This window comes from Cimex lectularius, unplaced genomic scaffold (assembly GCF_000648675.2).
Source record: "Cimex lectularius strain Harlan isolate CLEC.00 unplaced genomic scaffold, Clec_2.1 scaffold226, whole genome shotgun sequence".
Taxonomy (NCBI): domain Eukaryota; kingdom Metazoa; phylum Arthropoda; class Insecta; order Hemiptera; family Cimicidae; genus Cimex; species Cimex lectularius.
Genome location: NW_019392846.1, coordinates 952323 through 978503, shown reverse-complemented (window position 1 = coordinate 978503; position 26181 = coordinate 952323). Strand labels below are relative to the sequence as shown.

At 33.7% G+C, this 26181-nt stretch overlaps 2 protein-coding genes across 3 annotated transcripts in view; one reads left to right on the top strand and one right to left on the bottom strand.

Annotated features, from left to right (window-relative positions):
* The window catches only part of LOC106666980 (monocarboxylate transporter 9), a 106061-nt gene extending 94389 nt beyond the window's left edge, over positions 1–11672 (top strand). The window contains exons 3-11 of the mRNA XM_014394549.1: positions 6248–6367; positions 7079–7222; positions 9450–9600; positions 9670–9827; positions 9887–10106; positions 10159–10420; positions 10490–10655; positions 10976–11176; positions 11244–11672. Coding sequence (XP_014250035.1) covers positions 6248–6367; positions 7079–7222; positions 9450–9600; positions 9670–9827; positions 9887–10106; positions 10159–10420; positions 10490–10655; positions 10976–11176; positions 11244–11407 — 1586 coding nt within the window. The 3' untranslated portion in view covers positions 11408–11672. The remainder of the gene's footprint in view (positions 1–6247; positions 6368–7078; positions 7223–9449; positions 9601–9669; positions 9828–9886; positions 10107–10158; positions 10421–10489; positions 10656–10975; positions 11177–11243) is intronic.
* A 2904-nt stretch (positions 11673–14576) lies between these two features.
* Positions 14577–26181, bottom strand: part of LOC106666975 (laminin subunit alpha-1) — a 95392-nt gene continuing 83787 nt past the window's right edge. The window contains exons 20-48 of one of the 2 annotated variants that reach the window (XM_014394540.2): positions 25318–25452; positions 24999–25257; positions 24742–24941; positions 24489–24682; positions 24167–24420; positions 23982–24111; positions 23766–23913; positions 23562–23706; positions 22616–22780; positions 22390–22544; positions 22188–22317; positions 21888–22125; positions 21649–21822; positions 21393–21559; positions 21160–21324; positions 20647–21089; positions 20419–20587; positions 20194–20359; positions 19868–20112; positions 19657–19797; positions 18693–18743; positions 18040–18383; positions 17455–17728; positions 17265–17396; positions 17048–17197; positions 16829–16994; positions 16635–16768; positions 15085–15313; positions 14577–15020 (exon numbers count right to left, since the gene is read on the bottom strand). In XM_014394540.2, the coding sequence (XP_014250026.1) occupies positions 14875–15020; positions 15085–15313; positions 16635–16768; positions 16829–16994; positions 17048–17197; positions 17265–17396; positions 17455–17728; positions 18040–18383; positions 18693–18743; positions 19657–19797; positions 19868–20112; positions 20194–20359; positions 20419–20587; positions 20647–21089; positions 21160–21324; positions 21393–21559; positions 21649–21822; positions 21888–22125; positions 22188–22317; positions 22390–22544; positions 22616–22780; positions 23562–23706; positions 23766–23913; positions 23982–24111; positions 24167–24420; positions 24489–24682; positions 24742–24941; positions 24999–25257; positions 25318–25452 (5449 nt within the window). In that variant the 3' untranslated portion in view covers positions 14577–14874. The remainder of the gene's footprint in view (positions 15021–15084; positions 15314–16634; positions 16769–16828; positions 16995–17047; positions 17198–17264; positions 17397–17454; positions 17729–18039; positions 18384–18692; positions 18744–19656; positions 19798–19867; positions 20113–20193; positions 20360–20418; positions 20588–20646; positions 21090–21159; positions 21325–21392; positions 21560–21648; positions 21823–21887; positions 22126–22187; positions 22318–22389; positions 22545–22615; positions 22781–23561; positions 23707–23765; positions 23914–23981; positions 24112–24166; positions 24421–24488; positions 24683–24741; positions 24942–24998; positions 25258–25317; positions 25453–26181) is intronic. The other variant, XM_014394541.2, reaches the window with a different exon arrangement.

Here is a 26181-nt window from a genome sequence, read left to right as displayed (position 1 = left end):
AATAAGAAATTACTTGAGGAAAATTAAATTAAAAAGATGCACTCTGCGCGAGTGTAAACGGAGGAGCTAAAAAGAAAGGAACCGACTGGAAAGTAGAAATAAACGGTACTACTGGTTGGAAAAAGCACTTATCTCTCCGGAAGGATTGTGACTTGAAGTAAACATTCCGCCCACCAAAATTGTAAAGAAAATTTTCTCAAACAGCATAATGTAAACATAAATAAAAACCCCAAATAAGCCACGATCTGAAACGATTAACTTTGTAAATAATATATACAAGAAATATAAAGATTAGTTCACTAATTTCGTGGTCTGCTAGACCAATTAATATGTTACAATTAATTATGGTTTTCAGTGGAGATAAAAAAGTCAATGGCACGAGCGGGATTCGAACCCACGATCTTCGGCTTGATACGCCGCTGCTCTACCACTTGAGCTATCGTGCTACCTTAATTAATTATAAAGATTAGTGTTTAAGATTAAGAATTAGTCGAGGGAAAGCGACAGTGTACAGGACGAGTAAAAATTCCAGCAGAAGATCGTGGCTTCAAAATAATGCGATCAGAAACGATTTTTTTATTTTTAAGAAATCTACTTCGCCTAAGTAAGTTATAACCAATTGTGCCTTTGGATCAAAGTGTTTAAGTAAGAGGAAGATTAATTCTTCCAGAAACTTAGATGGAGCGCTTTTAACCGATGCCGAATAAGAGGCCTTTCAGTATCCCAGAAAAGAGTTTTAGGAGGAGACAAAAGAGAAGATTCCATAAGAAAACATCGGAAAAAACTGACAATATAAATGTTAATTTTTAACTGTGTTTAAATAATTTAACTTGATCCTACTCATCTTCAGTAGTGGGAGTAAGTGGGTATTATAGCACAACTAAATATTAACCTAATACATACAGTAAAAAAATAATTTTAAATTAATAATTAATTTGTATGTCGAATATTTTTTACGTCCGTGTTTAAAATTGGGGGTACATCAAAATCTACATTATTATTTATGCATTTATTTTCATGTTTAATTTTACTTTTTTTTTATTTCAAATTTTTCAAACCAAACTAGTCCCCTCCCTTTATTGAAACTGTGTAACACTGTTGTTTATAAATTGAAATTGTGTGTGTTCTTTCATTCAGATGGTTCTTAAATTCAGAAAATCTGTCCGATTTAGGCAAACGTTCTTTAACTGTCGTCTTAATATCTCTGCCGCTTGTCCGACATTTAATATCGTGATCATTACAAGTAAGTTTGTAAACCCCACTTTTTGACAAGTTGACAATGTTATCTTTAGGATTTGAGATGATTTTTTAAGTTAAACGTACATCTAAAACCTTCTCGTTTATGATTTTTACCTACTTTTTCGGATACCTCCCCAATGTATAACAAGCTACGGAAAATTAATAATGATGATAAAATGATTCATTTTTGTTTGGGTGGCTGAGTCCGATTGTTTCTACTTTAAAGTTATTTTTTGTAAATTATTTGTACTTAATTGAAGTCGTGAGGAGCGGTCAAGAATAAGGTAGTTTAGAAAAACACCTTCTTCATCTTTTGCCGACGTTTCGACCTTTATTCGAGTCATCCTCAGGGCATAAATTATGGTGCTATTCTTGTGGTGTCATATTGGAACAAGTTTATCTCTTCTTTGTCACAACACTTTCTCACAAAATCAATATGACACCATAAGAATAGCACCACATTTTATGCGCTGAAGATGACCCGAACAAAGGTCGAAACACTCCTCACGACTTCAACAAATGATGAAACAACAGGTCACTAAGAAACCCACATTATTTGTACTAACAATCTATCGATAAATATTTCTGGATATCCATTGTTTTTAGCCAAGGATTTAATTGTTTATGCTTTTTTTTATAATTAGCAGGTGGTATTTGGGGGTTTCAGCATACGGTCTATGAGCCAAAAGAACCCCATAGCTTTATGGGCCCATGGGCAGAATCTGCTGGAATCATGGTGTCTGAAATAGTGGGTTTTCTATATATTATTTTTCTATTATGTTATTTATTATGGACAGTTTTAAGTCTAAAACGTTTAAACAACCAACATTATTTATTTTCAATGTAAAATTTATACTAGGGTAAAGAATTAATAAGTGGAAGAATTCTTTTAGATTCTTTAAGGTTCCCGAACATATACATAAAATATCTTCTACATAGCATTTCCAACAAAAAAAAGTCATTTTTCAAAGTTATCCATGAATATTTCCCCACAAAATAGAGAAACCCCATTGGTAAGCCTTCCATTTCATAAAATTTATTATTAAATTTACAATAGTTATATGTTGTAAAATTTACAATAATTGTATGTTATTATATGTTACAGTAATTGTATATTATATGCCAGAAAAATGGCAAAAAGGAGGGAAAATTCAAAAAAGGGTGTGGTTGTGATGGGAAGTTGATGTCCGAGTGGATCGAGGTCACGATAGCTCAAGTGGTAGAGCAGCGGCGTATCAAGCCGAATATTGTGGGTTCGAATCCCGCTCGTGCTATTGATTTTTTTATCTCAACTGAAACCGTTAATTTACTTTAACATATTAATTGGTCAAGCGGACCACAAAACTAGTGAATTGAATAATTATATAGTAGGCATATATTTAACAGGTTATATCATTTTTTATAAATTCATTAATAGAGTTCTCCATAAGTTTTTATTCTGTTAGTTCAGTAAGTTCTTTAACAGAAATATTAGTAAATAAATTAGTAACATCAAATGAAACTAAAACACACATGTTAGATATAGTGATGTTTTTTATTGTTTTATCAATTCTAAACAATTGTTAACATCGAATGTATCGACACCCCTTTTTCTCTCCGATATATCCGTCTGTCTCTTTCAAATCTGCAACATATATAACAATAACTTGCCATAATATTGTCTTGAAACGTGTTTGGTTAGCAGATAATATACATATTAATATGTAATTTGGTCGATATCGGTCATTTTGTCTGTCAGATGTTTCGGGATTTCGGCATCTTCAGAGTTGGGTCAAACTAACGATGATAGGCGGAACAAACGGTAACGACCCACTTATTTCATTACCTCACAAACCACTCGGAGAAATCTCATAACTTATTAATTTATCATTAACTAATTTGCTCGTTAATTTGAGCACCTATTGGTTAAAAAGCGGTGTTGTTTTGCTCCATTTGACGATACCCTACCGACAATTAAAGATAACGATGTCAAGATGATTGGTGAAGTCGAACAAAGCTCACACAGCTTGCTACGTGACATTATTTTGGGCCTTTTGTCCGAAAATCCGGCCTGCTCTAAAGCTATCAGCGACCTTAAACGCCTTGTAATTTTGGCCAGGAGCCCGAACCTTTCGCGTCCTAGAGACTTTTATTTACAAACATGCGAATCAATATACATTTTTTCCGGAAACGAATTCGTATATTACAAAACCGGAAAACCTGCCGTGCGCAGTACGTCTTCTTTCCAACGGAAACTTCCGAGACTATTTTCGACTCAAGGTGCATAGCAACATAAATAATTCAATCATATTATCTTCTTATATAAAACCCGAACTCACTTTGGGTTTTTTTATGGCTAATTAGAGACCAAAAATTTATTTCATGATTGGTTTTTCCTCAGGAGGACTAATCACAGTACAGGAAATGTATTAAATTAATGGCATAAAGTAGATTTCAGGTAGTTGAAAATAACACATCGTATTTCAAGGGAAATATTAATTTATCGTTTAACCTCGGACGGACACCGTGGGGTGAAAAATACCCCACGATTTTTTATGGCGTGTTTCTTACTTTCTGTGAATCTCAGAACCTCTTCCTCTTCCTATTTAAGAATATTTGGTAATAGTATTTAGTATAATATAGTAGTAGCATGGAATAAGAAATATTTAGTATATTAGTGATATTTACTAATCGTTATGGGAGAAGGTCACGGTACAATGTAGTTAATGGCTTACTTTTTCACTGATTTGTTTGATCTCCGCGCGACCAAAACTGCAAACGCTGATGAGTCTCAATAGAACCGAACATGAAATTTTCCAAAAGTTCCTTTTTTCCATGTTTTTTTTTTATAATTCTAGTCTCGTTTAGTTTTGAATTTTATTTCGTACTGCAAAACGTTTTGAAAACAAACAAAAATTAAATATATTTAATTTATATAGGAAAATGAGAACAAAATATATTTTACATTTATATTAAATTTCACGGCGATAATTTTTTTAATCTAGTTCTATATTTTTAAATTTAATTATAAAATTTAAAAGTATATTTGTACACACTGGGTTTAAAAATTGATATAATCGTTAATGTAATGGATATAATAATAAAAATAAAATAATTGCACTCTACTTATGGTTGCTAAATGATAGTTTAATGTTTTATTTTTGTATCAGCGTGATGAAGGGTGTCCGAGGCCCGAAACGTGACAAATTATTTTAAAAAGGACAATTAATTTATTCCTGGGGTCGCTACGCTTAGACCAACTTTATAAACTATAAAATTGATAATCCCAACGTCCAACTAACCCAAGAACATAAAATAAAAATCTGTTTAAGACAGTAATTAATTTATTAAGTAAATAAAATTTTTACTACGTTAAATGGGAGTTTTTATCTTTGTTTTTTGCGCGATTTTGAGGTTTCATGCACGTTTTGAGGGGTTTTACGGCATGAAAATCCGGTCTTTAGCCATCGCCATCTATAAACACTTCATTACGTGTAAACGACACAAATTTTGTATAAATCTTTCGACAAAAGTTTTTGTTAAATATGTAAATTCGTGCTGATAATTGATAAACAGCATATAGACAAGAAGGGAGAAAAAATCACTCATTAAACGAAATACGCATTAGGTAAAATAGAGTTAGATTATTTAGAAAAGTCAATGGCCACAACAGAGAGCATTTTGATCGTTTCAGACTTTTACAAACTGGATTTCGGATGCGTAGCATTTTCCTAAATGTCATACCCCTTTGACAGGAGTTTTAAAGTCAAGATTGATCAACCCTATTCCAATTCCTACCCTTTACTTAACGGAGTTCAGCAAGGATCGGTCATGGGTCCAATTCTATTCATTCTTTAAATCAGTACATGTTATCAAGATATTCGCAAATCCTTTGACTAAATAAACTGAACTACAAATGAGCATTGATAAGATTTTTTTGCCTCTACATCTCTTTAAAAACACTTGGGGATAACAATATCAGAAAATTGTGGAATAACCACGTCCTGGAGATAGTCAAGAAAGGAAGCTTTCTCGCATTCCCGCACATTTCTCTCACCTCCTGAAATACTTTTAAAAAAATTATGTTACTTATGTTTGACCCGTACTAGAGTTTGCAAGTGGTATTTAGATCCCCTAATTTCAAAATCACAAATAAATATGCCCCTTCCCCCCAACTTTTCTCACTACTTGCATCTTCAAAAACTTCATAGCCAAAGCTTGAAACTTCAAAAATAGTGCTTCCAGAAATTAGTTGCATCAACTAATTCTAACTAACAAGTTTTCAAATCTTTGTAGAAGTGGAATCTTCAAATGTCATCGACAAGATCACTTGTCATTCAAATCGAAGCTTCAATCAAAAATTCCATTTTTTGACATTTAGTATATTATAATTAAATTTTATTGTGAAGTTTGGTTACATCTAAGTCATTAATATTATATTAATTGTAAATTGTTATTTATCTACAAGGAATTTTTTTGGAAACTTTTATTCACTTGTAATTTTATTGTTTAGTTCATAATATTGAGTGTTTGTCAGCATTATGCATGCATTTATATGTTTACTCATGTGACAATAAACTAAATAAAAAATAATCGCCAGAAAGAACCGGGTTCAAAAAAACCTTGTAGAAAAAACGAACATAAGTGAAGATTTCATCTATTTTGTATACAACTATGTTATATGTTATTTAGTTTAATATGCTTTCTGTGGAATTCAGCGTGAAATGCCTTTTTGTCCAACTTTTCCATTGAATATTTACACTACATTGCAAATTCCAATGACACACTTTTCAACCAAATACTCAAAATTAAAAAAAAAAAGTTCTATCAGATTCTTAATTCACTACTTTCGTGGTCCGCTTGACCAATTAATACGTACTTTTTTTCATCTCAACTAAAAACCTTAATTAATTGTCACGTTCTATCAGATAGAGAACCAAATTCACGACCCTAATCTATCTTGTTTTTTGTATTTTGTCATAATTTACGAATAAATGTGGCCTATTTACAATTCTTTTTTATGTTTCAGCTGACGGTGTCACGTACAGTTTTGGAGTATTTTTTAAAGCTCTCGTAGAAGACTTCAAAGAAGGCCAAGGCCGAACTTCGTGGATTGCCTCCATCCTTGTCGGTGTCACGCTGTGCTCAGGTAAACAGAAAAGATGTAGTTCTATATTTACAGAAGACAATTTTATATTATCAAAGGGAATCAATTTATCCCTATTATCATTAATTGACATCTCAGCCAAATAAGTGACTTGTGAACGAAAGACTTTTATCTTCAGGAAATGAGGCAAATCCTCTGGGAAATGCCTGACTGAATTGAGACAATTGTTATAAAATCAGTAACACTTGTGAATAAGTCTGCACGTCGGACTTAATCAGTTTTTCATCACTATTTTGAAGATCATATAGGTCAAGCTCCTGACATCAAAGGTGCTAATTTCACTTATTCAATTTAGCCCAAAATTCTACTTACATACTCACAATTCTTCCAATGCATTTTTTTCTATGTATACAAGAATGGTCTGATAATTTGTAAAATATTTGGGTTAGTTTTTTGAGTTTATTGATGGTAAATGCTATTGGACGTTTTTATTCAAAGTGCAACTGTCTTTACATGAAAAAATTATCTGACTGAGGGAACAGTTAAAAGTTAAGAATTATCACACTCGTTTTATCTTGTTTTATCTTTTGGCCTTGCCAATATATAATTTAAATGATAAATTATTACTCAATATTTATATTAATTTTTATAATTAGTAACTTTATATGTTATATTTTTTAGGTTCAATTTTTGTATTATTATTAGAATATATTATGTGAGGTGCCAAAATTAACTAACTATTCTCTCTTCCAGGTCCACTTTCAAGTGCACTCGTGAACCGATGGAACTGCAGGGTGGTTACCATCGCAGGGGCCATAGTCGCTTCTGCTGGCCTCGTTATAAGCATGTTTGCCCAAAATGTATTCACCCTTTGGATCACCGTCGGTCTGATAACAGGTGAGTGAATGAAAAAACCAACGAATGCAACAACTTGAACAAAAAACAAAAGAATGCAGATTTAATTAATTAAAGAAACAGACAGACAAAGATAACACCAACAAAACCCTTCACCTTTCATACACGATCAAAAAACAAACAAAAAATGTAAAAAAAAGGACCAAGTAAAAATATTGGGTTGTCCGGAAAATAATGCAGGTTTGTGTTTATAAAATAAAAACTATTAAATAAATTATTTTAAATATTTTTTATGAGTTACATTTTTATGTAAGGTCTTGGTTGAGATGAAAATGTTAGTGTCATGAGCGGGATTCGAACCCATGATCTTCGGCTTTCACATTCAGCTTCAGGTCATAGGTTAGAATCCCGCTCATGACATTAACTTTTTCATCTCAACTTAAAACCTTCATTAATTGAATGTTATTAATTGGTCAAGCGGACCACGAAAAATAATGAATTTAATGAAACTTCATAATGTTGATGTATTTTTGGCGGTCGTTGCTGAGGAACCCAACTTTCGGGCGGTTAGTGCTGATCGATTTTCTAACTGAAAGATTCTCTGCAAGTTGTTGAACAGTTTCCTATGATTTTCTTCGACCAAAGCTTGCAGAACGTCATCATCTAGGGAAGCAATCTTTCCATGACCTTTGTCTTCAAGGATAAAGTCTCCCTCTTGAAATTTTTTAAACCATTTCACCAGCTGTCACTCACACTGCCATCACCCTAGACTTTATTAATGTTTCTGGTCATTTGGGCTATGTTCCAACCATTTTTAAACTCGTAAAATTAAATTACACAAAAACCATGTGTTGACATCTTAATTATTACTGAATTATTCCCAAGTAATGAAATGCTACTGAGGTAAATAAACATTTTTGTTTGGAATAGGATTAAAAAGTGTTGACATTATTACAAAAGAATTATCCATCAAACACAAACAATTTATTATATAGAGGAGTAAATGAAAGAAAACATGAAATCCTGCATTATTTTCCAGAAAGCCCAATGATACAAACCCACGGCTTGAAAATGTCAAAGTGTAGAAATGAGTCTGAAAGACCAACCGAAGATTGACCAAAATGATTGATCGTATTTTGTTTGCACAATTCAGAAGCTTGTCTGTTACACATTGGTTGAGCAACATTATATATAAGTAATATTTATGAAAGGTGTAGGTTAAGATAAAAAAGTCAGTGTCACGAGCGGAATTCGAACCCACGACCTTTGGCTAAATACGCCGCTACTGTACCACTTGAGTTATTATTACTTCAATCCGCTCGGACACCAACTTCCCATCTCAATGAAGAAGTCACGATAGCTCAACTGGTAGAGTAGCCACGTATTTAGCCGAAGGTCGTGGGTTCGAATCCCACTTGTGACACTGCCTTTTTTTTATCTTAACCAACACCTTTCATAAATATTAATTAATTGAAAAATGTTAATTGGTCAATCGAATCATGAACTGTAATGGATATAATAATTAAAGTGAAGTATATCTTCATGAAAGCTCTCCATGGCCGTTTCATTTGTCGCCAAGAATCGAATAGATTACACGACATTTGAAAAATGGCAAAAAGAAGGGAAAATTTGAGAGGTGAGGTTGAGATGGGAAGTTGGTGTCTGAGTGGATCAAGTCACGATAACTCAAGTGGTAGAGCAGCGGCGTATCAAGCCGAAGGTCATGGGTTCGAATCCCGCTAGTGACACTGACTTTTTTATGTAACCAACACCTTTCATAAATATTAATTAATTGAAAAATGTTAATTGGTCAATCAGACCACGAACTGTAATGAATTATGTATAAGGCCAAACATAAAAAAATAGGCCTTTTTCTGAATCAAGAAAGAAAACCCTAACACATTTAGTGCAAATTTAAAAGCTTCCTGATGAGCTATTGTTAAAAACTTGATCTACCTACTTTTATGGTGAGTCTCTCTTCACCCTCTTTTCCAATAAACTAATTAATTATTTGTTTTTATTCACCAGATTGTCAGCATGAACAGAGAGAACAAAACCTAATAATTAACCGAGGGATAATGTAACTTATGTTACATGTTAGAATATTTCTATACAATGAAAATATCAAATTCATTGTTGAGACTGTCAAAAGAATCAAAGCTGGAAATATCATTAAAACTTTGTTTTCAAAAATGGAGTTTTAAAATCTCTACTTTTTTTCAAGAAAGTGATTTGTTTGAAAATAATTAATATATTTTCCTTAATTTAGGATTAGGTTTGGGTCTGATTTATCTGCCAGCTATTGTTTGCGTCACATGCTACTTTGAAAAGTACCGGTCGCTGGCGACTGGAATAGCAGTCTGCGGCTCTGGGCTGGGAACATTTATACTCTCCCCAATCGTCGAGGTCTTAGTGAAAAAGTATGTAGAAAACGTATTTTTGTAAGTTGACAAAACTTCAGGGTCAAATAAGCGTCCGTTGTTTTCTAGTTTTGGATGGAGAACTTCCCTTCTCATCATTGGCCTCATGATGCTCATCTGCATCTTCTTTGGGATGCTGTTCAGGCCACTGCCACCCGACGAGACACCCCCTCCTGAGCAGGAGATGTTGCAGATGGAAAACGGCAAAGTAGTCCAAAATGGTGAAAGTAAGTTTAAAAAAAAAATATATAGGTTTGTGCAGATTTAAATGGTGTGTTTTTCTCAGGAACGATGCCAAATGGCCAGAAGAGGCCCCATAGCATACACGGCGCAACAATGGCCATGAACGTGAGTACTGGTTTGAATGGTAACGAAAAAGCGAGGCTGGCCTTATCGCAACCCATGCTTACCTTCGAACACAGGAAGAGTGCCTTTGGTAGTGGAATCATGTACAGAAAAGATATTCTTTACAGTGGGAGCACGACAAACATCCCTCAGCACCATAAGTATGTCCCTTTCTTTCTTGCTTTTAGCATTATTAAAAAATAATTTCATAAGGTCGGCAACGTATATCAATGATGGAAAACATGCATCAGAAGAGGAAAAACTATTGGTGATGAATGGAATACGTCGAAAGAGCGTTCTACAAGAGGAAAATTCTAATGTCATCTGTGGTTGCATCCCTTGCGCAGAAGAGACAACAGACACCCTCAATGAAATGCTCGACTTCTCTCTTTTCAAAGACCCACTGTTTATTATTTTCACAGTGTCCAACTTTTTAACCAGCATCGGTTTTAATGTGCCTTATGTGTACATAGTGGTACGTTCTGTTATCTAATTATTATAATTATTATTGTGTCGTATTCATTTTTTTTTATTTCCGTACTAGTACATGTCTGTACACCGAGGAGTCAGTGATACAAATGCCAGTTATCTTTTGTCAGTCATTGGACTGGCCAACACCATCGGAAGGATAGCTTTGGGATACATCTCAGACAAACCATGGGTTAACCGACTTTATGTTTATAACACCTGCCTTGCTGTTTGTGGAATAGGTTGGTAAATTATCATTTATTTATTTTTACAAAATCCAGACAGTTTACATTCTCAAAAGAGGAATTAATTTCAGCAGAACAAAACTATAAAAAATAATTCAATATTAAATTTATCACACATAAAAATTCCTCCTCCTTGGTTCATCAGAATTTCTATTGATACAGTTTTATTACATTAATTATTCCAGGTCAAATAAAATCAAATTGAGCAAACTTTACTGCCATTGGTTTTGAATTATCCTCGTGATAAATTTTTGATTATAGATCATAACCTAAACTTTCTGAGTGAAATTTTTCAAATGATTATTTACAAATTGTAGGTACAGCAGCATGTATTCTGTGTGAAAACTACATCAGCTTTGCCGTGTACGCTTTTGTATTTGGTTTTACATCTGGAGCGTACGTTGGACTTACATCTGTAGTACTTGTTGATCTTCTTGGCTTGGATAAATTAACAAACGCCTTTGGACTTTTGCTATTGTTCCAAGGTCTTGCCTCTTTAGTAGGTCCGCCAATTACAGGTAAATTTATCGAAATAAGCAAAATTTTAACATTTAGCGTTAAATTTGAAAAAAAAAATCTTTGTAGGAGGGTTGTACGACTGGACTAATTCGTACACACCAGGCTTCGTCTTTTCTGGGATGATGATAATGTTCAGTGGTCTGATGCTCTTTATGATTCCTTCTTTGAGGAGATACGTCGAGAAGAAGGAATCGCAAAAAGCGGCAAATGGCAATGTCGTCAGAAGTTAACAAAACCCGTTGACATTTGAAACAAACAAAAAAGGAAAATTTTGTTCTGATTTTGTACCAAAGTTCTTCCTAGTTAATTAAGAAACTGTACCTACATTTTTTCTGTGAATATGCGGTTACAAGGGACTGCTCTGTAATTTCCATATATTTTCCTTTTTAAGTTGTAATGTATTTTATTAATTACTTAAATTTTAGCAGTATAGATTGTAAGTTGTAAGTGCAAATTGTTAAGACTGACTTGTGATGATGATATTTAAAAAAAAAAGAAAAAAAAGAGTCTTGCCTAATATTTGATACCATTAACTACACATATCTCGAGACTGGTCAATATTTTTTTTCCTAATTAACTTTTTACTCTTTTTATTACACTGTACTAAATAGATATTCTTCTTTTGGGGCCAACTTCACTTCCAACATATCTTTGACACAACATTGTAAAATTGTAAACTGTAGAATAAGAGAATATATATTTTTTCATCTTGTAAATAACAATTACAAGCTGTCTTTGGATCTCAAAACACTACGCAAGTGTAAATTAGACTTTCTAAAACTGTATATATTATGTATAGTCATAATATATGTATATTGAGATAAATTTATATTAATTAATTAAATATCTATCGACTGGATAATAAATGTTACCAAAATGTAATATTTTTACCATGGTTATTATTTTCTTGTTGCAATTTATTTATAAGTTGATATTACGAGAGGTTATATTATATTAATACTGAATCGAAAAAAATCCATGTGATTAAATAAACTTAATTTTATAACAAAAATAAATTTCATTGATTCATTAAATTGCCCCAACCAATCTTGGTATTGTCTCGCATCTATGCTTAACGTGTTGACTGCAGAACGCTCACTTTCTAAAACTGGTGGCGGGTTAGTAAACCTTTACTGGGTCATCTAGAAGTCTGTTCCTCACTGAAGATGGCACAAAGTCAAAACGTGATTGAGTAACATTAAAACCCATGATGGTAGGCAAACCCAGTAAGTGACTCAGAGCTGGTTCAACGAATTTCTTTGTATTTCGAACACTCTCCCCAACACACTATCATTTATTCCAGATGCTGAGGGGTTATATTGTTTTAAGATCCAACCTCTCATTCAACTCCAATTTTATTTTAGGTAAGTATGATTGAATGTGAAGACCAGATGGAATTTTGCCTATTTTATGTTGTAGCGACTTATCACTTCCATATATGTAATAATTTTTAGTTGAATCTGACCACAACTCTAATCCATGTGACTATCGTTGAATAAAGGTTGGTCGATCCCATAGAAAATATATCATTATATATTTAAAAAGTTAAAACAGAAACTTTTAGAAGAATTCAGCTGTTTTGGTCAGACGTAGGAAACAGTTTTGTAAGCCGCTTCAGCTATTTTCGATTCACGATTTAAAAGCAATCGTTTTTCTGATACAATATATTATTCCTCAGCACAAAAAAGCTGAGAAATGATCGTTGGACTAGTGTTGAAGAAAAGTGTTACGAATGAAACATCTGGCTCCTCATAAAGATTAAAAAAATGCCTCCCACATCTGAACTGCAAGCACATTTACAAATTTAAGTTCATCTAATTAAAGTTATTTAAGTTCCTCAGATCTATATTTATTGTCAAAAAAATATTACTGCTTAATAAAAACATTCATACCATACATACGCCTATTTTCAAAAACTGGTGCAACAGCAACAGAAAAGTTAAACCAGTTGTCAAAACTATTATTTTTAAATTCAATAAATTTCTTCTATCTTCTAAATCGTAAATTTCAGTTTTACTGTTAAAAATAAAACAAACAAGATTACTTCTATAAATATCTGTATTTTTTTATTTCTCCTTTTTTTTATTTCTTGAAAAAAATAATTAAATACTAAAAAAAAAATTACCCTCTTTACTCGTAAGATATTTTGCCATTCTAACTATTATATGGTTTATCATTCAAGTCTGATTATAAAATTGTAATTTAAAAATTTATTATGAAATTAATTGATTAATAGGTATGCTAGGTCTATATCTGAAATCTTTGAAGGAGAGGACATCACCAAATCACTCCCCGAGGTTGAATGGTCCAAAATCTTGGAGTTTGTGAACAGGTCCAAGAGATTTATGCAGACAATGTGAGCCGACCAAGTCCCAGACCTTTTAGGGATGGGGTTCGAGTCTACCCAGGCATTTAACCCCTCGGGTCTTGGTCACCCACCCTGCATAATATATATATAGCCAACAAATGTGTCCTACATGGTGAGAAAGGTTGCACGATGTGTGCCACATAATTGAAGGGTGCAATTCCTTGGCTCCATATAGAGAGCATGTAGGAATGCCACCCGAATGAGAATCGTGCTTGAGGATGGCAGCAAGTATCTGGGTCACCTGTTCTGATTCTTGGAGGAAACAGAGTTGTTTTATGTGGTTTATATTGCTTTGTAGATGAGAGTGAATGTATATATTACCATGAATGTAGTGTTAGAATGTCAATGGCAAAATATTGAGTACCCCATCAACCCCTCATTATATTAGTTATATAATATGTGTAGAGAAATATCATGTAATCTACTACCCCAATTGAGGGAATGGCATGTATGGCACTTACTTTTGGGCCAAAGCCCAACTATGTGTCTGGCATGCAGAGAAAGGTTGCGCGATGTGTCCCTCCTAATTGAAGGGTGCAATTCCTTCGCTCCATACAAAGAGCGTGTAGGAATGCCACCCAATATGAGAATTGTGCTTGAACACGACAGTGAGTATCTAGACCTCTGTTCGGTTTTTGGAGAAAACAGAGTTGATCTATTGTATAAAACACTGAACAACTACAAAACTTTAATAAAATAATGTAAATCACTTAATTAGGTGAAGTTAAATTGGTGATTAGGCCATTGTAATTGTGATAGCTGTTCACAGTAGTTTTTGTCTTTTCTTTGCTAGGTCTTTGTGAGGAGGCTAGATTGAATTTTCCATTCTTAGAGTAGTTAAGTAATTAGTAGGCACATAGTGGTTAGTAGTTACTTACTGATTAGTAATTACATAGCATTAACAGTTACTTAGTAGTTATGTAGGTTCTCAGCACAAATAAAACTACAGAATATGTAATAAAATTTAATTTACTATTTACAATATTTAAAATTAAATAGTAACTTTAAAATTCATAACCAAAATAATTTAAATAAAATATGTACAACGTTTTAACTGACTAAATTGTATAAAAATAGTGCTTGAAAATAACTTTTGTTCCCATTAAGTATTCCATTGTTTATCTATATTCATATAAAAAAAAGTCAGAGAATTAACTATGGTAAAAAGTCTGTACAAAATAAGTCTTTTCCATTATTAATAGGTTTCACCTAATAATAATTCTCAACATGAGAATTTAAAAAAATTAATAAATAAATAACTTTTTAAGATGTTTTGTACTTTTCCTTTTCATATGCAAACGCACATAATCTTTACTTATAAAATTAAATTCAATCGGCAAGAGGGCAAGAACTGAGAAGAATGCTGTGAAGTGCTGCCATGGCAGTCCAATCCTTTCTCTCTCTGCTTATTATCACATTCCTGATGCACCCTCTAAAATTCTCCCTCGACTGGAGAGTTCCCATTGAAGCGTTTTCTATGGGGGAAAAAATAAAATAAAATTTACCATTAGCAAAGAAAACAATTGATTTAATATTTACCAGGGATGCCACCAATATAAAGTGGGCTGTTTGTCCAGGCTTCCGTCAAATGGCCATTGTCAGACAACCAGTATGTCTGTTTGAGATTGTCAACCATAAGTATCAGTTTGTCCTTTACAAAAATTACCTGCACGCTGTGCCATTTGTTGTCACAGGCTGTAAATTCGGTCGCAAACTCTTGTGTGACAGTGAAAGGTCTTCTATCTCCCATATCTCCACTCATAACAATCTGTAATGTCCATAAATCGTACATAACATTGACATTAGCTTAAAATTGTGTCAGTGTTGAAAATTTTTAAATAAATAAATTTTTTTTAAACTTATTGAACTGGGGGACTGAAAATTTTACACAGGGTAAAAGTTTTCCGTACCCTTTTTGTGCGATTAATTTTCATCTCCATTTTGAGAACCATATGTTAATTCAATCAACAGTTGTGTGTTGAGAGTTTATGGAGGAGTCTGAATTACATGTAAGAATATCCGCAGTGTGTATTGAAAATAAAAATGTGCCAAGTATTCTCCCCTGAGGAACACCAGCCACAATAAGGTAGAAATTCAGTTCACTCACGGACTCGGCAAAATTGGTTCATCACATATGAAACGGTATGCATGAGGCCAGACTTGATTGAATGCCCGTTCTAAATCAAGAAAGACACCCAAGCAAAGCTGTTCAAGGGAAGAGGCTACAAGTTGCAACTATCGAGTTGTCATGTAAATGAACAGACTCTAAACTTATGAGAGTGAATAATATTAGAATCAATTATGAGCAATAATGCTTCCAAATAAAACTAACAATAAGAAAGATTTGAAAGAATAAAACCCTTGAAACTAATGAGGGGTCTTATTACAATAAATAAAAACAAATTAAATAAATAAATTCACTAATTTCGTGGTCCACTTGGCCAATTAATTACAATTAACTAAGGTTTTTAGTAAGAGATAAAAAAGTCAAGGCACGAGCGGGATTCGAACCCACGATCTTCGGCTAGATATGCTGCTGATCTATCGTGACCTTGATCCACTCGGACACTAACCTCCCATCTTAACCCCACCTTTTGAATTTTCCCTCTGGCAAAAAAATGGCAAAAAGGAGGGAAAATTCAAAAGGTGGGGTTGAGATGGGAAGTTAGTTGTCCGAGTGGATTGAGGTCACGATAGCTCAAGTGGTAGAGCAGCGGCGTATCTAGCAAAAGATCGTGTGTTCGAATCCTGCTCATGCCATTGACTTTTTTATCTCAACTAAAAACCTTAATTAATTGTAAATAAATAAAGTTAATTTAATTTAAAATTAATTATTTGTACATCTATAAAGGGACACTACAAGTCACCAGTAACAAAAACATTTAAATTCATCATCAACAGGTCATATCAACCCTTGAAGTTTCAGTGTTTTAAGTTCAATATTTTGTAAGTACGTTGGGTTTAAATTTAGGGCCATTGATACCCTTACAGTATTAAGTCACGATATCAAAATCTAACTGTTGTGGCCACCGGAGCCCAAGGAATAACATAATCACAACATATACATATAACAACATCAATAACATTACTTTTCCATTATGAAGTTCTAAAGATAAAGCTGGATATCCATGGGGTTCTGATACGCTTAAAAGGATCCCATTCATTTCTGAAGTTCTAAACTCCATTTCAAATTCTAACAGTGATCCAATGTTGAATTTGTTTTCTGAAACATTAAAAGTCCATTAATAACTCAAAATTTTACTAGATCGATATAAAAGCTTACTGTAAATTGCATAACCGTCCCCAGGAAAATAAGACCCTCGCTCGACATTGGGAAAACACTGGTCAACAACTCCATGGTGTGTTGTTTTATCACTGATTAGGCTTTCATCAATGTAGTTTATTTTAAGATTGCGAATGCATCCTTTAAACCCTTCTATTTTCTGAAACTGAAGCGAAAATTGCAAAACAAATTGTAACTGTATTTAAATAGAGACAGTACCAGTTTGTTTGGAATCATGACACCATTTTCTGCAACTCCCCCTATGAACATTTGCTTCCCAATGCTTGTTTTTTTGGTCATTTTTGACCACTCAGTATCGATTGTGTCAACCTTGAGGTACAATTTTTTTTCTGACTTTTCAACGACCATCTAAGCATGAAAATAAATATGATTTTTAAAAAAATATTATAACAAATAAGCAGACAAATTATTATACCCTGTGCCAAAGTCCATCGTTAAACACAGCCTGTCCTTTGGTGTGTATCCTTCTGCTTCCTTTTAAGACAACTTGAACCCGTCCGTTTTTGAGGGATGCCATTAAATAATGGTGCAAATGTCCCTTCCCTCCCTGGGAAAATAATTCAATTATGTGAATCTTGTGAGATCAAAAATACAATCAGACCTACAGGAATTATAAAAAGAAGACCATTTGGGTAGAACGTTCTAAAGTCTATTCCAATAGAAAAATTATTCTGAACAACTGCACTTCTAAGGTTGATCTGCACATGGGAGTTTAGTTTATCACCAAACCTCAATGCACCAGGTTCTAAAGAATAGCTCGATACTTTTCTGCAGCCCATCACACCCGTTTGTTTTTCATTGTCCAAGCCATCATCATTCGGGCCAAATCGCCCTATAGTTACTCTTTTAAATTGTTTTGGCTTGTCAAAACCAAACACCCTAGAATAGACCGTAAGTTTATAAACTAAATTCACTAATTTCGTGGTCTGCTTGACCAATTAATATATTACAATTAATTAAGGTTTTTAGTTGAGATAAAAAAGTCAATGGCACAAGTGGGATTCGAACCCACGATCTTCGGCTTGATACGCCACTGCTCTACCACTTGAGGTCACGATAGCTCAAGTGGTAGAGCAGCAGCATATCAAATCGTGGGTTCGAATCCCGCTCGTGCCATTGACTTTTTTATCTCAACTAAAAACTTTAATTATTTATAAACGAAATTTAGAAATTATATAAAAAATAACTACTTGTCGTTGAAGATAACGTCTTTTATTGTCCCAACAAAAGGCATGTTTGAAAATGTCCTTCCTGTTGTATTAAACCCTGCTGGAAGCCCACCGAAATAAAGACCGCCCTTTTCTCCTGGAGCTTTAACCACATTTGAACCGTCCGGAAGTACAGTCTTCGCATCCAGCTTGTCGTTGACTCTTAGCTCCAGCTTCCTTCCAGATTTTGTCACACTCACTGAGTGAAACTGAGAATCTGCGTACTCAGAGCTAATGCTAGCCAGACGGACTTCACCTTTGCCTGCGTTTATCCTCACATCAATCTGCCCCCTCCTAAGGCTCACTGAATAATAACTCTGCCTATCCTAAAATACGAAAGGGAGAGAAAACAACATAGGGTATTAACTTATTTGAAAAAGTTCTCATTAAATTAACAGAGACAGATAACAGATTGAAGAAGTTAAACTGTAATTAGAAATTACATTTAAATAAATTAATGCAACAGTTTAATTCCCAAACCAATTATGACTTTTTTTTCTTGTTACCAGTGTTATTTACATAAAAAAACTGTTATATTAAAATTATTCCAAAAACCACAAAATTTAAAATGAAGAAAGTAAGTATAAGAATGAAATGAAAATGGATGAAAATGAAGAACAGGACTGAATTGTTACCTCCTGTTCTATGAGATTAGTGCTCTCTTCTTTATCATCAAGTTGTCCATTCTGAAAATAATGGCCGAATGATGAAAAAATGAAAACAAAAATTAGAAGAAAAAAATGAAAGAAAAGAAATATGATATGTAATTTTAATGCAAAATATGTCTGTTTTGTAATCATTTTAAACAACAACTCTACAAAAACAAAAGTTTAACAGTAAAATCTAACATAAAAATATTAATTAATTAATTAACAAAGCTTGTATTGCATATTAGAGATAAAATAACTTGACGAGATTCAATAAATATTTTTTATGGAAATAGAATAAAATATTTAAAAAATTTTCTATTGCCCCGTTCACTAATTTTTTAAATTTGTGAATCTGATATCATGATAGTTGCTTTAAATTCACTAATTTCGTGGTCTGCTTGACCAATTAAATCACTACAATTAATTAAGGTTTTTAGTTGAGATGAAAAAAAAGTTAATGGCACGAGCGGGATTTGAACCCTGAGAGAGCAGCGGTGTATCTAGCCGAAGATTGTGGGTTCAAATCCCGCTCGTGCTATTAACTTTTTTTCATCCCAACTAAAAACCTTAATTAATTGTAATGATAGTTGCTATTTATGGCTATTTAAAAATGTCATTTTATACCATTTAACAAAAGCCAGCTGAGCTGCTAAAAGTTAAATTAAAACATACAAAAAATGTTCTTACAACGAATACATTTTAACGGATGAAGATTTTATTGTATACAGAATTTATTTGATACTGAATGATGTGTATTACAAGATGGCAATTGTAAAAAAAAAAAATTATCAATGAATTGTGCAATTTTTTTAATGAAGCTTACTTTCAAAGAAATATTAGAATAAGCAATGATGTGCAATTGGTCGTATTTATGGAATACATATCAAATTAAATGATTCCTAAAAATTTAGTTTTGAAACATGCAAAAATTTTGGATTCAACCACTTACCAGCCCTTCGAAAGTTGAGAGCATTAAAAGTGCGTCGCGTTTCATCGTTGAAAACACAAAACCAAAATTGTCTTTCTTCTTAAGATCATGAGAGGGTAATTCTAGAAATCCATTTCCCAGAAATCCTGCTACTGTGATAGGCTTTAAAAAATGTATAACATTAAATTTTGCAATTTCCTTTGTTTATTTATTTTTGTAAAATCGTCTTTACTTTTTTGGAGCAGGGTGCTTGAATACCCCAGTAATTGTTTTTCAGCAAGCTGTAGCCTCCTTGATCTATTTGTATATCTGACATACAGCCTAAGTATGATCCTGCTAAATTCTTTATGTTGTTCACCTCGCCCGGAGGGACACCCCCGATGTAGTAACTCCCAACAGTCAGGTCTGGAATGATATCCTGGTTTGGTGGGACTGTTGGTGCACCATCGCGTACTTCCGATCCAACTTTGAGAATTCCTAATGAAATTAGATTTATTTTAATTTGTACACAATTTGTTGATGATAAACCATTTTTCATAGTGTAATGAGAAGCCAAACCTTTTTCTAATTTATTCATCCTATCGAAGAACCTGCTCGCCTCAATGTGGTGCCACACCCCATTATTGTACTGCTCCACGGTTGTCATTTCCAAGCTTGAGTACTGACCGTAAGATATATGAAAGACTGCATGACCGTCTTGAAGTGAAAGTGATAAATAGCGATCCTAAACATTTTTCATTGTAGAAACAAGGCATTTTATTTATTTGACATTAAATGGATTACCGTAGAATTCTCTATTCCAAGAAACAGGAGTGCATTGCTGTCAAAAGTCTTGAACCTGAGAGATACACTGAAAAGATATTTATTGCGTATTCCTGAATTCTCAGGTTTTAATACGACATAACCATCCCCTGAGAATCCATATGAAGACTCATCTTTTATCTCTTGTGCACTAAAATTTAAAAATTGTAGCATTTGATACTTCATTTTTTTTTTTTTTTTAATTCTTACCCTTCAACACATGCTGTACAGGAGTTAGGATTCTGTGTGCTGAAGTCCCATAGACCAATTGGACGACCATTAAGAAATAATTGATGTAGACAGCCGACGAGTCCAGATTGAGTGGACAGTAGATGTGGGTGTCGTCTGTCTGCACCGCCGACCCAGATCCTGTCACCAGGGCCTACATCAAGTCTGCCCACACCAGGGGCTGATGCATTGGTGGCCGGTGGTTTATCAGCCAGTTGAGACCCCTCAGGGACGACCACAGGTCGAACCTTCAAATGGCCAATATTGCTCACCCTTTCTGCCTCGACTCTGTACCAGTGTTGGTCTTTGTGCAGATCCCCTGCAGTTTGAATGTGGAGTGGGTGAATTACTTCGCCGAGCCCACCACCAACATTCCAAGCAAACCGCATTTTTCTATTAACCATCTCTATTGCTACAAAATCCTCCTGAAAAAAAAGCATGACAATAAAAACAAGTAAATGTGAACACTTTGCTTGATTCATGGAAACAACTTACAGAAGTAGAACTTGGTAAATAAAACAATAAAGCATCTCGAAGTTGAGAACTTATAGCATATGTTAAGATTACTGAAGTCATTGTACTTGGCTCCAGATGAGTTGGCTGGTACGTCCGGACACAGCTTCCACTGTTATCTCCGATGCTTGTCATTGAAAGTCGAATCTAAAGCAAATTTAAACATATTAGTCAATTATTAATATATTAATATTGAACATCTTAATTATACATACACTATTTGCAATATGATGTGCTTGTGTTATCTTATTTCTCAATGCTTCAAGTTTGGAAGATATTGTATCATTCCATTTTTCAAAATCCTCGTTGTACTTCATATAAGAAGATGTCATTTGGTCAGCAAAGTCTTGAATTTTTTTAGTATTTTCTCGAGATCGATCAACTGAAAGAAGATACCAAATCAATTAAGTATACATCAAAGATTAAAAGTTACAAATAAATAAGTCCGCAATTTGTTTGTACTTTACATACTTAAATCTCTTGCAGTGTTCATATTTGATTCATCTTCAACTTCCAGGCGATGAAGAGTTGTTTTTAAATTTGTTATAAGATTGTGGTTTAATTCAAGAATTTCATCTTGTCGGTCTTCAGACGCCTCGATCACTTCGTCACATTTGTCAGCAGCCTTTATCGCGATATTTTTAACTGTCAAATTTCAAAGGGAAAATGATCAAAACTGTTTAAATTACCCATATCATATTAATACTCACTGGAATTTAACTGTCCCTCCATTTCGTCGACATGTTTATGCACAATGTCCAATTCATGCCCGAGACCGTCAGTAGACGCCATGATAGTGTCAAGTTTTCCCTGCGTCTTATCCATATTAGACTTAAACATAATTATATCCTTGAGTTTCTGTTTTGCGGTCGAATGCAGCTCCTGAGAGTATTTCTTTGAAGTAAGCGACTGTCCCAATAAAGAGTCAGACTCATTATTTGGGTGTGCCTAAAATTAAAATTATTTAATGGTAAAACGTTGAACTTTTTTCAAATAAATCCAAACTGTACCTTTTCATAAGAAGCCTTAGCAGCAGTAGTAGCGTTCAGAGCAGCATCGTAAGCTTTAGCCACTGATTTAGCAATATTATCGTACGCCTTACTCGCTTCCATCGCAACACCTGCGTCAGTTTTAAAAACACTAAACAAAACAATTTTTATTACAATCACCGTAAAAACCTGCAGTCATCTGTACAGTAGTCATTTATGTTACTTTCTATAGTATTCAGAGTAATTCATTAAATTCGCAGCGTGATTTTCAGCCATGGATACAGTTTCTTCAAGATTTGGAAATGTTAGCACATTACTGATTAGATCCTTTACTTTCTTATTTTGGCTTTTCAAATCAACCCTCTCGTTTTCAATACCCTAAAATTGTATTAATTAAGAAAAATATTTCCAAAATAACAAATATATAAATTTTTTAAGCAAATAACTACCAAGATGTCATCCGTCAATTCATCTAGGTAAACCCTTGCCACCTTCGCCATGTAATCAGTGGAGTTCATAATATTTTTTATGTTCGCTGCTGTCATTTCAATGTCATTTATTCTTTTTTTCAGAGTATTTATTATATTCTGATTGTCTACGTTTAATTCTTGTATCTGTAAAATAGTTTTGTTAAAGTCTTCAATAATATAAATAAATTCACTAATTTTGTGGTCTGCTTGACCAATTAATATATTACAATTAATTAAGGTTTTTAGTTGAGATAAAAAAGTCAATGGCACGAGCGGGATTCGAACCCACGATCTTCAGCTAGATACGCCGCTGCACTACCACTTGAGCTATTGTGACCTCAATCCACTCCACCCACACTCGACACCAACTTCCCATCTCAACCTCACCTCTCGAATTTTCCCTCCTTTTTGCCATTTTTCAAATGTCACAATATAAATAAATGTGTGGTGATTAGTGACCGTTAGTCGATAATTATTCCAAAATCGTGAGATGCGGTCTGGTGTGATGTAGGTTTCAGAAAAACATTTTCTTTATTGTGCCAAAATTTCGATCTTTGTTGAGATATCTTCAGGGCTCAAAGTGTTTGACTTCTGTGTAATTGTGCCATTCTTGCGTGTCATGTTGAGAGTGCCCAAAATGTTTTTCTGAAACCTACATCATACCAGACAGCATCTCACGATTTTGGAATAATTATTGACTAGTGGTCACTAATCACCACACATTTCTACATGAGAAGACCGAAGAACATGGGATTCTATGGACACGAAGCTAAAAGTAAAAAAAAAGCACTTTGAGCCCTGAAGATGATCTCAATAAAGATTGAACGTTGGCACGATAAAGAAAATGTTTTTCTGGAACCTACATCATACCAGACAGCATCTCACAATTTTGAAATAATATAAATAAACAAATGTGTTGAAATACCATGTCATGTTTGTCTATCGTATCCGTTATCCACTTATCCATGTCTTTAATTTTCATTTTCAGTTCATCGAGACGATTATAGAGCAGTTCAATTTCATGCCGGTCACCAAAGAAGTTGAGGTCGTTCAATGAGTTGTTGCAACATCTATGGATATTCACAAAATATTAATTATTAAACGATTATACATTTTTTAAAATTTTTACCTCAAAATTCTTTTTGCTTCTATTCGCTTGCTTTGTAAGTCTTTGTCGCGAATGTCAGATAAAATACGCTTGGCTTCTAAAATCATGGCAGATGTACTTATTTTCTCATCATCTCTTTCTACATAATTCCTCAGTCCTTTTATAACATCTTTAAAAACAAAAATTATATAAAATAACCATAATAAAGTAAAAACATGAGCTTAAATAGACAAGTACCCATCAACTTTTTCTTTGTTGTCGACAATTCATTTTCAATAGAATCAAATGCTGGTTTCAACTGGAAAACTTTTGAACGTACTTCTTGTATCGAGTCTTGATGTTTCCGAGGTTTCAACAATTTTTTAATCTAAAATTTTCATTTTTTAGAAAAGAGAATCACAGAAAGCATACCATCAAGTTACCTTGTTATGCAAATTTTTTTCTTTCACTTTCATTTCTTTATCTAAGAGTTCATTAAGTTCATTATACAAGTGCAGGTTGTCACGAGTTTGCACCCATCTTCTTTCCAACTCATTCGCACGATTCTGAAGCTTCACCAAAGGTTCCCGCGGTGGAGAAACAGTCCCGGTAAGTAGGTTATATGTATCGTTATGGAGTCGTGTACTTATTTCATTAACTTGACTTAGTAATGAAGTAATGCATGAATCTGTGCATTCTAATTTAACGAATAACATAAATTTAAATTATATACATTGCCACGTTATAATTTTTGTGAAATAATACCTTTGCAACCATATTCAGTAAGTATGTGCATTTTATCAATACACTTTGAGCAATCCCATCCTGTAACACCGTTTATGCAAGTGCACTGGCCGGATTTTTCATCGCAAGCTTCGTCTAATCTTCCTAATGAATTACACATACACTTCTTGCATGTACCTCCGGCCTCGGGGTTTCCGAACCATCCATAACTACACCTAAAAAGTTAATTTTTGATTAGATGATTTATAAATTGACCAGCTAAGAGTCATCTTACCTGTTACAGTATTTACCAGTATAGCCTTCTTTACAGTAACAAATGCGTTCGTCGTCTGGGTAGACTTCACAGCCTATCGCATTATTTCTGAAGATAGTTGGGCAGGGACAAGGGAGACATTCAATATTGGCTATCGGATCCCCGTAAAAGCCTTCTGCACAAGTATCACAATGCCTTCCACCAGTGTTGTACAAGCACGACTGAAATTTAAAAACATCGATTATCCAAAAAATTTATTGTTTTTAATAATAACATACTTTACAAAATCCAGTTTCCATGTCGCAAATATTGGAACGGTTGTTGCACTCACAAGGTTTAGCTTCTCCCACTAATTCAATAATTATTGTAGAACTTGCAGTACCGATTGCAGGCTTTGAACGGTAAAATCCGATGCTAGGGTCTTGACATGATGAAGAATTGTAATTGCGGGGGCATTCACATATTTCAATTCCAGTCACAGTCCGTTCTTTATTACCCTCCCGAGGTACCGCAGTATCCAAAGATACATCTCGAATCCTTAAAGATTTCATTTTATTAGATGAATTTATTCAAATTGTTTCCAAGTAAAATGTTTACCTCGTTTCAGTAAAACCGACAGAACCTGAAGCTCGTATCAAAATGTGCTGTAGATTTTGCAAGGCAATCATAAACTTTTCTCTGCTAACCACATCTTCTGGATTGTTTTTCATTCTCCATAATGATTCATGAAGTCTTAAATAAATTGTAATTCATTATTAGAAAACAAGATTAATTAATATTTTTATAATATAGGTAAGTAAGTAAAGTAATTCCTGTCATACAAGAGGGCTTAATATCTATCTACACATTTTTTCATACTATTCTCAATTAAAAAACCATGCCGGGTTTCGAACCCAGGACTGCTAGGATGGCAAATATTGGGTTGTCCAGAAAATAATGCAGGTTTTCTCGTTTTCTTTCAATTACCCCTTTATATAATAAACTGTTTACATTTGATGGATTATTCTTTTGTACAAACACTTTTTAATTCAGTAGCATTTTGTTGCTTAGGAATAATTTAGTCTTTACCTAGATGTCAACATATGATTTTTGCATAGCATAATATCGTTTTTATGAATTTAGGCCAGAACGATGCCTAAATGGTCAGAAACATTAATGAAGTCTGGAGCGATGGCAGTGTGAGAGAGAGAGCACCATTCCGAGATGATTTAAAATTTTTATTAAAAACTGACTATTATTTTTTCAGACACCTGGATGTTTCACAATATCAAAAATATATTGATCAAAAGTCATTAGAAAATGTGTTTACAGAATTTTTTAATAATAAAGATTCAAAATTCTATTCACGGGGTTGCCATCACGTTGGGAGAAGTGTATGGAGAGTATGGAGGGTATTTTAGTTCATAAAAAATGTTTAAAATTATTTATTTAATTGTTTTTATTTTATAACCATAAACCTGC